General features: G+C 40.5%; 1 protein-coding gene across 1 annotated transcript in view; it reads left to right on the forward strand.

Annotated features, from left to right (window-relative positions):
- The window catches only part of sez6b (seizure related 6 homolog b), a 100,095-nt gene extending 89,167 nt beyond the window's left edge, over positions 1-10,928 (forward strand). Inside the window, exons 10-18 of the mRNA XM_029517466.1 lie at positions 646-842; positions 2,578-2,772; positions 3,903-4,094; positions 5,889-6,083; positions 7,356-7,391; positions 7,459-7,567; positions 8,602-8,701; positions 9,056-9,064; positions 9,650-10,928. Coding sequence (XP_029373326.1) covers positions 646-842; positions 2,578-2,772; positions 3,903-4,094; positions 5,889-6,083; positions 7,356-7,391; positions 7,459-7,567; positions 8,602-8,701; positions 9,056-9,064; positions 9,650-9,679 — 1,063 coding nt within the window. The 3' untranslated portion in view covers positions 9,680-10,928. The remainder of the gene's footprint in view (positions 1-645; positions 843-2,577; positions 2,773-3,902; positions 4,095-5,888; positions 6,084-7,355; positions 7,392-7,458; positions 7,568-8,601; positions 8,702-9,055; positions 9,065-9,649) is intronic.
- Positions 10,929-12,688: the final 1,760 nt, after the last annotated feature.

Genomic DNA, 12,688 nt, shown 5'->3' on the forward strand with positions numbered 1-12,688 from the left:
AGCCGATCAACAAGAACCAAACTGACCGTCATGAACGATGAGCGTAACCTCGATTTGACCTGCAGCTGTCGTGGCTGTCTTTGTGCGTCTGCAAGAAAATGCAACAACACATTTACCGTTATTCTTTCAGAAGAGTCATGTTGCTTTTTCAACCACGACACAGACGGTCGCTTCTTTGAAACAGCCGTTTATCTCCCAACGTGAAACAAAAGCATTTCACATTTGAAAGAAAATACCTTGTTGGTTTCTTGTCATGAAGAGAAATGATTCGGGAGCTTAGTAACTAAATATCGAGTCCGATAATCTGTTAATGCAAACATCAGACACACTTTTGACATTTTATCCCATTTTGACTGAAACTAATGACTTTGATATTCAGCATATATTTTTTATTTATTTACGACGTAAACAAAATTGTGAAATTCCTGCATCTGTCTGTTATCTGCACGGTCGCACTGTGGCGCATTTAGGCAACATCACCATCGGACCTGTGTAAAGGTGTATGTACACTCTAAGTCAAAAAATTGAAGCCAATGAAATCTATGGGAAAATGTCCCTCCTTCTCCCATTTAGAGGAAAGTGGAGCTTTCAACAGAAACTACAAACACTGAGCTGGTTGAGGAACAGACTTCCTTCCTGTTTCAGGTTGAACATCGGGAAGAACGACCTGCTGACCTTCTTCGACGGAGATGACCTCAACGCCAAAGTGTTGGGTCAGTATGGAGGATCGAAGCCCCACTTTAAGCTCTACACCTCCACTGCAGACGTCACCATCCAGTTCCAGTCTGACCCTGCAACCAACGTCTACGGCTACAACAACGGCTTCATCATCCGCTTCTTCGGTAAGGCTCTCATCTCAGACATCATGAAGAGGAAGAACTTCTGTTGGTGGAACATTTTCCACTGGGGGTGCGAGCAGTGACTTTTGGGAAACTTTGATTGATTCAAGTTTTGTTAAAGACTTTCAATTTTCGATAACTGATTGTCAGCTCAGGCTCACCATTTATTTTTTTTAAATCTTGAGATAGGTTGAAGGATCTTCATTTCCTCTATATACAACAACTCCATGCCTCCTGATCTCCTGGTTGTTTGTTCTTCGGTTGAACCTACCTGCGATCGTTCTCTCATCTTCTATATCAGTTATCATTTACCATAATCTGTTTGGAACATCCTTTGTCCTTATCAGGCGCAGATATATTCACGTGCAATTTGCATCTGACTAAATACTACGAGGATATACACATATATGTGCTCATTAATCCCAAGCACTCATCAAGGCTTACAGGGCATTAGTTATCTTTAAATTAGAATGAATGTAATGGCTCAGAAATGCTGCTCGTACGAACATTTCAGGATGGGATTGGGTGGAAACACAGAAATGTAATAATACAGTTCAGTAATAACAGTGCCGAGCAGATTATTAGCTATTAGTTCACTAAATGGTCTCCAATGCAGACGAGGAGAAAGTAAGACTATTGATTAGCTGCTTCCTTAAATACCACCTCCAACAATTGTTCTGGTATATTCATCTCCTGAAATAAATGGTCTCCAGAGGTGTCATAAAAAGAGTTTATTCACTTTTTGAACAACAGACAGATGCAGATTTTATTCGCAGGTGAACTGATATTTCCAGCAGCAACGCTGATTAAAAAAAAAAAAAAAATCCAAATGTTCATAAATATCCCTCCATGATTGTCTTCACACATTCAAACATTTTGATGACATCTGAGGAATGAGACCGGTGGGTGTCATCACAACAGCTGAAGAAATGAATGCTTGGCTTTGCACATCAGACATCGTATCTGGCTTCATGAATATTACCATCAAATAAGACATTTAATTACATAACAGAGACAAAAATGATGTATGATTACGATTGAGCAGATCAACAGAGAAAATGTCTATTAAAAATATGGAGCTGCCTGACTGGAGGGATAATGGGGCACTTTCAGAGTGTCCTCCATGAAAACAGAAATGCTAAAATCAGCATGCTAACATGGTCACCATGAAAACGTTATAAGAAGCCTGTTAGAGGCCTCCAGGATGGATGGAAGGAAAGTAAAAATGTCCAGAGATAAAAAAGAGGCAACCTGGTCATTTATTTTTGACCGTGTGGGACCAAAAAGTGAAAACAGTTGGAGCCTGCAGTCGGCCATAACCAGCACTCTGTATCTGATTAAATCTAATGAATTCAGAGCAGCAGCATACAAATGATCAACAAAGTGGGATAAAGGGAAGGGGACGCTTTTATTACTATCTCTTCATGAATCTCATTGGTGGAATGTAAACGAGGGACTGCGACATTGGCTCCTCTTGGAGAGTCGAGCTCGAGCACAATTACTTTTCTGTGTTTGTCTGAATTAGACTTTTCAACACAGAACACAAAGCTGGAGAATGAGCAGAGATAACAGGTGACGCCTCAAGGAGACGGTCCGGAAATCAGAACTGAGACGGATAACCAGACTGCAAATCTGACTGGATGATGGGGGTTTGTCTTCTGAGGTGCTTGAATGGCGTTGTTTGAGGTTAATAACTTCCTGTCTGTATCTTTCTCTTGCCCCCCCCACACTCCTGTAGAGGTAGCCCGTAATGACACCTGCCCCGAGCTTCCAGAGATTTCCAATGGATGGAAGAGCACGTCCCACCCCGAGCTGGTGCAGGGCACCGTGGTCACCTACCAGTGTTACCCCGGGTTCCAGGTGGTCGGCGCCGAGCTGCTCATGTGCCAGTGGGACCTCACCTGGAGCGGCGACCTGCCGAGCTGCGAAAGAGGTGAGCACACCAGCATGGCCGCCGGCCTTCCAGATACAGACGGCTACATTCAAGGTCACATTTCTACGCTGTAGTGTGCTAGTTATGTAGATTTGATAATATTTTCATTAAGGCGACGCTGAAAAACAAGCTATGTCAAAGTCAGAACATGTTTTCAGACATTTTGGCTAATTTAAAAGTCAAATCCCTCATTAGCAAAGAAAATATTCAGCCCCTTAATTCAGTGCTTTGTAAAAACCCCTTTCTGAAGCAATTAAATCTCAGAGTCTTCTGGGTAAAACTCTACAAACATCGCTCGCTTGGATTTGAGCAATTTATTTAACTCCTCCTGGCAGATCCTCACCAGCTCTGTCAGTCTGGACAGTAAGAGCCGTTTTAACGGATCACTCTGACAGCCAGCAGAGGCTTTTATCAGCATTAAAAAATCAACAATTACACCGTTTATTTGACCACGTGGAACGTAATATTCATCACTCATATATTCATGTGACTAGTGACGCTGTTTATTGTGTGAAGGCTGCGGGACACATTTTGATGAAGGTACATTCTGTGATTTCCGAAGTTCACCTTCAACAACTCAGCTGTAAATGACGGCACGATGTGACAGAGTAAATCCAGACTTGAATTAGTGTGTTGTTCCCTCCTCTCTGTCATTCTTTTTTGTGAAAGTCCCATTTCACGTTTTATTCGTGAAATGCATCACGGTGCGACGCTGTTCAGGACACGAGATAAAACGGAAACAGTCTCAGATTTATGTGGCCGTGTATCTGTCCCGTCCAGGAAACCTGGAGCTCTGTTTCAGAGCTGGAGACTGAATTCATACGTCACCACACCTCAGCCAGCAGGTCCTGCTCATGAAGATGCAGCCACACTAAAAATCCCAAAATTTAACAGGGAGACATAAAACCGTGAGGCTCCTCAGTTATGAACGGGGAGTGGGACTGATCTCGTTCTGTAAATTTTTGTTTTTTAAAGATTATTTTATATTTTATTTATCTTCCTGAAGGGACGTACAGTCTAACGGTGGACGTTATATTTGTTTGCTCCCGTCCTGTAGCTCTTAAAGCCTCTGATCTGTTTGAGTCAGCTGCTGTGGAGATAAAGTCATCTTTCCTTCTCTGCCCTTCCAGTGGTGTCCTGTGCCGACCCTGGGAAGGTGGATCACGGCAGACGGGTCCTGTCGGGTCCCCATTTCACTGTGGGCTCCACCATCCAGTACATCTGCAACAAGGGTTTCACTCTGTCCGGAAACAGCCTGCTCACCTGCTTCAACCGCGGCTCCTCGGGCCCCAAGTGGAACCAGAAGTTGCCCACATGTCTCCGTACGTACTGACTTTAAATCATAAAGCGCTAAAATCACAGTGCCTGAATATCAACAGAGTTTTTATGTCAAGTGACTCCAGCAGCAGATGTTTTTATTTTATTTTTTTTACGGTTATTCCAGTTACTTAATATTTGACTTTGTCTGGAATTATTTGGAAAATTATCTTAAAAGTAAAACATTGCAAGGTCTGAAAAGAAATGAATGAATAACCGACGGAGCACAGATGCAGAGAAAAGCATCTTTTTGTGCAGCTCTGAATTTCATCTGCAAGATAATATGACGCATTAAAGAAATAAATGTGATCTTCGGCTCTTAGTAGTTAAAAGGTTCATTTCAAAGTTTGTCAAAATGGCTTTTTCCAACCTAAAATCTGTTTTTGAGCATCTGTAGCATTTATCACAAACTCGGACTGTAAATGGATGTGGGTTTTAATCCTAACCCCTCCATTGTGTTGAAGTCTATGGGAAAATGTCCCTCCTCCTCCTCAGTAAATGTTTTCCTGATGAGTTTATGGTCTCCTTATCCTCCAAATATCCTCCAAAGATGGCAACAGACAAATCAAAACTCACAAACTGACGGGTGACGTCGTGCTGAAATGTTTCTGATCGTGTATCGGCTCCAAACTATGAGCCTGAAGATGAATCTTTTCACTCTCAGACATTCAGACTTTCACTCAGGAACTTGCTTTTGGAGGAACCTGTTGAATTGGTCTCCAGAGCTTAGAATTTCATTCTAGTTCAAGTATTAATTTAAGAGCGAATACCATTAAAGAAGTTAATTAGCCTGGTTTTGAATTTAGTTTTCCTTCTTTGATGACCTAAATTCTTCAGTCTGTTTTATAGTTGTATATCATTCTTCCTACACTTGGACATATATGAAACATATAAAGCTTTGTGTGCTAAATATAAGTCATAATTTTTATATGACTTTTGTCATTTTTTTTTTAATTTGAAATTGTAATTCCAAGTCTGAAGTCTCTCCTTCTTTTTGCTGTCTTCACCCACATCGCACCGTTCTGCCTTGACCTCCTGCGACTGGGTGAGCCAGATGTGCGTCAGTGTGATTAAATTAAATTCCCCCTTGAGGCCATTAATTTCGTTTGCATGGACGGCTCATACTCACCTCCTTTCTAGGTGGAGATGTGCAGCGCCGTAGCACTGACTTAATGTAATTAATTCAAGCGGACAACTGAAAGTCCCGCAGAGGAAACGAGCCGGGTTGTCGTTATGTATGAGATGGAGATCATGAGCATAAGACGATTTATTATGTCACAGACAGGAAAACTGTACTTCCCACAATTCTTTTCAGCTTCAGGACAAAGACGTGTAATGATGTAAAAGTGTATTTTTATTCTCAATGCAATTTTTCTTCTTTTATGAGACATGATTTCATTTCCTCCGCGGGCTGATCACTGTTGTATTTCAGGGTCAAATCAGATCATCACAAATAAATTAAAGGACAAATTTTAGTGACTGTGCAGTTAACAGACTTGTATTGATTAAAACTGTGACTCTGTTAAAATTTTATTATTTACCAGCAGCTGCTGGCTCGTGATGACATTTCTGCTCCTGTCATTTGAAACAAACTCATAAAGTCAATTTGAACCAACGTCTGAATATGTATTTAATCTGAAGCGCAGCAACGCTGTGTTTACTAAGTTTAGCTTCATGCTTTTAAAAGATTATTTTTTATTGATTTTGAGAAAAGTGGAAGTTAAAACTTCAGATCTTTTTCAGAGCGTGTTCTGGCTTTTTGAGGAAAATGTGTTCTAAGTGTAATCCCCCCCCACCAGCGGACACCTTTGAGCCCTGCAGCCACCCAGGAACCCCCAACTATGGTATCCCCAGCTCCAACAAGCTGCACTTCCAGCCAGGAGACACGCTCAGCTACTCCTGCCTGAAGGGCCATCAGCTGCTGGGGGAGCCTGTTCTCCACTGCGTCCCTGGACACCCATCCCAGTGGAGTGGGCTGCCCCCTGTCTGCAAAGGTAAAGGACTGCAGCCGACAAACTCAGAAGGTGTGAGGAGTTCTACAATGAAATCATCCTCAAGGCCCGTGTGGATATATTTATCTGTACACTGGTTAAATATTGCATCTTTGGATTTCTCAGCTCAGCTGGTGGCTCAGCTGTGAGGTCATTTTTATTTAATCCCATTTTAATTCCACATTTCTAGGCCTGGTCTGAGACCTTCTGATGGTTCTTCACTGTCAGGGCCCTGAAAGGTCAGATCAGACCGGATCAGACCAGCAGCAGCAGCTTCTGCTTTTTATTTTTCATTCTTAGGATTTGTTTCTTAAACTAACCGGCTCTCAACATTCAATCAACCTGAACTTTTGTGTCGTAGCACCCTTTAAACCTTCTCTATGATTTAGCCCGTTGGTGGGAAGGCCTTTGCAGATTGCAGGACAATTTAATAAAACGAGACACAAGCTCAACAAAGACAGAGCGTGTTTCAAAAAAGCAAGAACAACACATCAATCACAGTGAAAGGCTGCGGAGGAAAAGCGTATTGGCTTTCTTGTCTTTTAGCTATCCTTTTTTTGTTTCAACCTCTCGATTGTGCTGTCCTGACACTTTGAAGAAGGCTGTTCCAGTCTGGAGGCTGAAATAACACCGGTGGCCTTTAGTTTGATTCGTTGCACCTGGAGGAGACGGACACGACGGAACAGCTCACCGTCCAGCACTTTCACACACCAAAAAAATCCAAAAAGCTGCTGTATTTAAATCTCATACTCAGCTCTGGACAGTGTATCTTTTGTTAAAGATTTTTTAAAATAAGCACAATTAAACTTCTGAATATAAGCACATATATAATTATATGTTAGTTAGCCTGTTAAGTTGCTTGGCTACAGGATACTAAAATTGTATGAAGGGCTGTCAGAGACTTTATCTAAAATTATTCGCACATTCAGTTGTGGTTGTAAAAGTGTTTCACTTGTGTGTGTGTGTGTGTGTGTGAGGTTCTCAGTATAATGATGATGGCCCCTCATAAAGTGAAGTGTAGAATGGAGTTTAATACACAACTCATAATCAGCGTTAGCTTAACGAAACAGAAGCAAGTGCTCATACAAAATTATTGTTGAAGAATATTTAGTATAAATGCTAAAATAAATCCTCCACCTTCAACCATCTTACTGTAAGTTGATGTTGTGTATCATCATAGATTGGTTTTACTTGTATGTTTGAGTCCATCTCTTTTACATCTCTTTATCCATGAGGCTCTTGTTGACTCTGTCCTCTCTCATGTCTTATCCTCAGCCCACCCTGCAGGCTACAAGGAGCACAGATTAGATGGTGAGTTCATTTTACCTGCAAGTTTTCATTAATTACCATAAAAAACAAAAACTTGTTTTTCCAACAGTGTCAACTGCAGATGCCAGACTGGAGGGGGCTCAAGTGGCGTTTGCTGTCTTCATCCCCGTCATCCTCCTCCTCATCCTCATGATTGGGATTTACCTCCACTTCTCAAAGTAGGTTTGACCAGTGAAGATGAGAAAAGTAAATAGTTAATGAATAAATGTGACATCAAGTGCGATAACATGATGATGAATTCATGAATTTCCTCATCAAAGGTTAAATTTAAGTTCAGTTGAGTGACTGTTCCACGATTTAATATTTTTATTTTGTAATATGGTTTCAGACTAGGAGCGTCACTGTCAGAGGAAAAAAAAAAACTATAAACACATAATAAAATAATGGTTTACAAAAAGACAATGCTCAGACAAGAAGCAAAAGAGGGGGAATGATCTAGTCTCCAGAAACAACATTTTTAATTGTTACGTCATAAAATTGGCATTCATGCCCATTGATTTAGATAAAAAAAAAGGAAAAGACAAATAAAAACCCCCAAATGCCGCTTCAGTAAAAGCTAGCGTGTTAGCATCCAAAGAAACTTTGATCGGATCATGATGGCGTGTTGTTGGAGCTGCTGCTGCTGTCAACATGAGCAGCTTTTTTGATACTGAGATGTCACTTCTAACACTAATGAGGTCTGACCCAGATCCACTGCACCTCCATCTCACCTCCTTCAGGAACCCTCATTAGGAATGTGAACCTGGACAGATGGAATACAGCAAAGTGCAATATGAACTGCAGGAGAAACTGATTTTTCCAGGTGACATCATTGATTCGAATCTCAAATTTGAGAGGAAGTAGAATTCAGACAAAAACAAATAAAAGCATGTGTAGAAGTTTGTAAATGGGAGGAAGAAGTGGAGCATTTTAGAAACATATTACTTCTAAAGCTGACTGAAAATAGAAGAGAGGCAGCTTCAGTAACTCAAACACAGAGGGAGAGAGGAAAAGGTAACTAGATTTACCTTTTAAAAAAACAGATGTCGCCGGATCGGAATTAAGGATTTTCCAGCACACGACGACAAAAAACAGACTGCAGAAGTGTTTGTGTGTGACTCACTGACACCGGAGGGATTTTAAATAAACATCATTCCTGAAGACGCTGATGCTACATTTGTGACGTGCCTGTTGTTTCTCTGTCGGAGCTCAGGGGTCAGAGGAAGTCACTGCAGCTCTCCCTGTCCTCCAGCTTACCGTATGAAAACATCTCTGCAGAATCTACATTTGACAGCTCCGTTTACGAGACGACGGTGAGTCAGCATGTGTTCGGCTCAAACAGCTGCCTTAAGTTTGTATGAGGGGACGTTTTGACTGAGCCTGTCTGTGAAGATGAGAGGAACAAAGTGAAAGATAAACCAGATGAAGCTGTCTTTTTTAAATCAAATCAGCTCAGTCGACTGAAACTGTTCATTTGCATCTATAAATAAAATTAAAAATGTCCCTTTTTTACATTTTTAAACTGGGTTCCTCAAGTATATATTAATAGATCATCTTGGATTGAACTGTGAATAAGCATGAATTAGGAATTAGGTACAGGAGCATCTCAACTGATTCAAAATCTTTCTTTGTTCTTTTTCTTCTTCTCCTTTCTGTCAATCCTGAAGAACAATGAGGTAAGTTGCTGCTGAGACATGAGGCCATACTGTTGTCCTAAAACACTGAAAAACAGATCAGTGAGCCTCACTGACTGTCGTCACTCCGGCTGATGAATCTTCAGTACAGCAGCAAATGAGCCTTTTTCTGTCACATTGAGAAACACAAAATGTGACCTTATGTTGTCCCTCTGTAGCTCTATGACCCTACAAAACTATAACCCTCAGACTCTAACTCTGAAACTGCGAGCTCAGGAATTCAACGACACGTCATAGAAACTTCATTCAGGTACTTGATGAGAATATCATCGTTCCACGTTCTTTTATTAGGAAGCAGCTTTGACTCCAACAGCTGAGTCAACAAGCTCACGTTAATGAGCTTCATTCAGAGGACACAGATTTTCATTGTGAACATGAAAACTCCTGAACAACATGGAGCAGCAGTCATAGTAGCGGCCCTGACTGTTATTGACTGTGATTTGCAGAGTGAAGATTGGTTAAGTTTTCCATTAATTTAATTCATTACAACGTAAATTGGGCTTCATTGTCAAATGGTCTATTTTGTGTTTGGGGAAAATGTTTGACATCTTTTTTTCTCCTTCACAGGAAACTAGAGAATACGAGGTTTCGATCTGAAGACACCGGTGTGTGTGTCCCAGTATGGACAGATAAAACGCCTGCTGGCCTTTTCGACGTCCATCAGACTCACACCTTTGGTGACTCCATCCTCTTGTCTGTACACTGAATTTGAGCCTCCCTTTATTTAGCCAACAAAGGACAGCTCACCATCCCTGGAAAGGCTGGACCACTGGATTATTTTTCTAGCTCTTCAACAGTAAAAGTCCAGCGGCGGCAGTTTGTACAGTTTTTAATCCCATATTTGCATCCTGAGGACTTTCAGTGCAAAATGTCGTCTCAGAAAAGCAAAAGGAATCGATGCGAGGCTAGTGCCATTAAGTGCATATAACCACAGATGTTACGTTGTGTTATGTTCATTACACACTCTACGTCTCCTGCCATTTAAAGAACAATACTTATTATGGATGTAATTGGTTTCAAGAGTAAGATCTTAATAAATGTCACAGAAAAAATGTGACTTATTGCCGTTGCCAAAAAAAAAAAAAATCGCTTTGAAATTATGCCTCTTGGATCAGAAATCATAATGTGCCTTACACTAAAGGCCATTGAACGGATTAGTCTTCTCTCTGAGAGTGAAAGTGTGTTAACTGCACAGCTTGAGTTCTGGTGTAGTTAGCCTAGCTTAGCAAAAAGCCTGGAAGCAGGGGGAAACAGCTAGCTAATATTTAAAATAAACCTCACCAATCAATTCCTGCATCTTCTTACATACTCAAGTTCAAAAAATGTAATCAGCAATGAGATAGTTGTGCATCTTTGACTTTGTTGAAACAGGACTGTCACGTTAAACTGCTGCGGACTGACGGGATCAATTTGTTTCCTTTGGCTCTTCACCATTAATGCTGTTGGCGGAGCTAAGCTAGGCTAACTCTGTCCTGACCAGTTCTGCGCTGAATTCACTGGAACAAAAAAGGTTTCAATCTTCACCCTCAGAAATACTACTGAACCATTTCTTGTGTCAGCACATTATGGACACATGTGGACGCGCCGAGTTAAAGGCATTTTGGGTTGAAAACACTTTGAGTGACGGCTCAAGTGTTAAACTTCCTGTGAAGTGAAAGGAAATTGCACACTGAGACAAGTTGATGTTCATGTTTCCATTGCCTACGTCTAACTTTAGGCCTCACTGTCATTCAAACATACTGTACAGTATATATTGTCCTATGAGAACACAGGATGTATCCATGCAAGCTGGTGTGATGACAATGATAATTAACCTATTTTTGATTCAATGTACATAAGGTACTGGTCAAGCAACTTCACAAACATCTTCAATAAAAGATATTGTTCAGAAAAAACTGTGCTGTAATGTTTTTTTTCCATCCAAGTGCATTTTATTTCTCACCGTTTTTATTGCAGAAACCTTTCATGCTCTTACGTGAACATGATCTATAAATACTTTTTTGGTAATTTGATTCGTTAGATACAGTTGAAACTAACAGAACCAAGATGTCAAATTCAGATCTTTGGCTCCTGGGACAGCGATAATCATAATTAGTCCTCCTTACGGAATGTGTTTCCTTTAAAGTGTTTCCTTTAAACAGCACTCCATTGGCTGCAGGCATAAGGAGACCAAACACACAGATTGTACTGATAGCAGGGATTCAGTTGTTATCATACTGGTCGGATCTTCCATAAAAACATGATCTGAGTTAAATAAGTACTTCCTAAAAAGGTAAACAGCTGCTTTCACATGGGAATGGAACATCATTCTCATGTCATATTTCTGTCATGTTGCCCCCCTCCATCATCCTGCCATCATGATTACAACGACTAGATGTCATCTCACAGCAAACCTACCTAAACCAGCTGGGGGTGATAATAACCTACCGCATAGGTGACCTTTGCACTTTTTTGACTCTGCAGAAAACTTTAAAAATATCACTCATGTACAAAGTGTTGGAGAACAGAAGGGCACGGGGATGCCAAATCAATCATTAAATACAGATGGATTATTAAAAATCCCTTTAGAAGGTCAGGGTTTGGTCACACCCTGCTAAATATTGATCTGCTTATTAAATACTCAAATTATAAAGTCAATTCGACTTTAACTTTAAAAAACAGTAGCACAAACCTTTCACAGGTGTGATTTTAATTTTAAGGCCTTCGGGAAAAAGATGCAGATGAAACTCTTTGACCGACAGAGGAAACAACTGGCTGATCTGCAGGTTTGGCCAAGATGACATCCAGTAAATTTAATTAAAGTAACTTGTCACGTTACACCAACTTTTCTTTAAATCCTGAAATAACTGCAGTTGGAACAAAAGCACTTCCTTTTTGTTAGAATTGAATGTGAACTGATCTCTGCCTTCTACTGCATTACGTTTCATCTGGACTCGTCTTCACCTCCAGAAAAGAAATCACTGTGTGCTAATGAAGGATTGAAAAGAGTTCCGTTAAATGTGATAATTAGCTTTGTAATGAAGTCATGACATGCAGGAAACAGCAATGCATCTGCTGTTCAACATGATGTATTACATCTGCCAAGGCAGCAGTTATCTCTGAGCAGGCTTTGTGAAGTGGGAGGCTAAACCTGCAGTAGAGAACAAGGTTCATCCTGGAAAGCTGGGCGTCGGGACCAGCATGGATTACATCAGTGCAGCTGTCAAGGCTGTCAATGTAAAGTTTAAAGGTCCATATGGTCCAAAGGTAGACCTCCATGTGGTCTAGTTTTTCTTATTACAGTGAAAGTACATCGTAATTATTTATAATCTACAGATGATTATATGCTCTCTGATAATTAATTTCAGTGTGTGCAGGTCAGGTAACAAACCCATCTGGGCTCACGCAAAAAACTTCAACTCAATGCAAATAAGGAAGAAAACAATTATCCTAAATTGAAGTTTCAAGAGATTCCAAATGCCTCACTTCTGAATATTTATGATTTAGGTCGAATTCATAAAATTAATTCTGTTTGTCTCTGATTTTTTTTTTTTAGGATTCTTTCCTAAGGTAATCATATTCAAACTTTAAATTCAGAGGTCAATTACTCTAATATGCTGTAGCAGA

Source organism: Echeneis naucrates, chromosome 13 (assembly GCF_900963305.1).
Source record: "Echeneis naucrates chromosome 13, fEcheNa1.1, whole genome shotgun sequence".
NCBI classification, from domain to species: Eukaryota; Metazoa; Chordata; class Actinopteri; order Carangiformes; family Echeneidae; genus Echeneis; species Echeneis naucrates.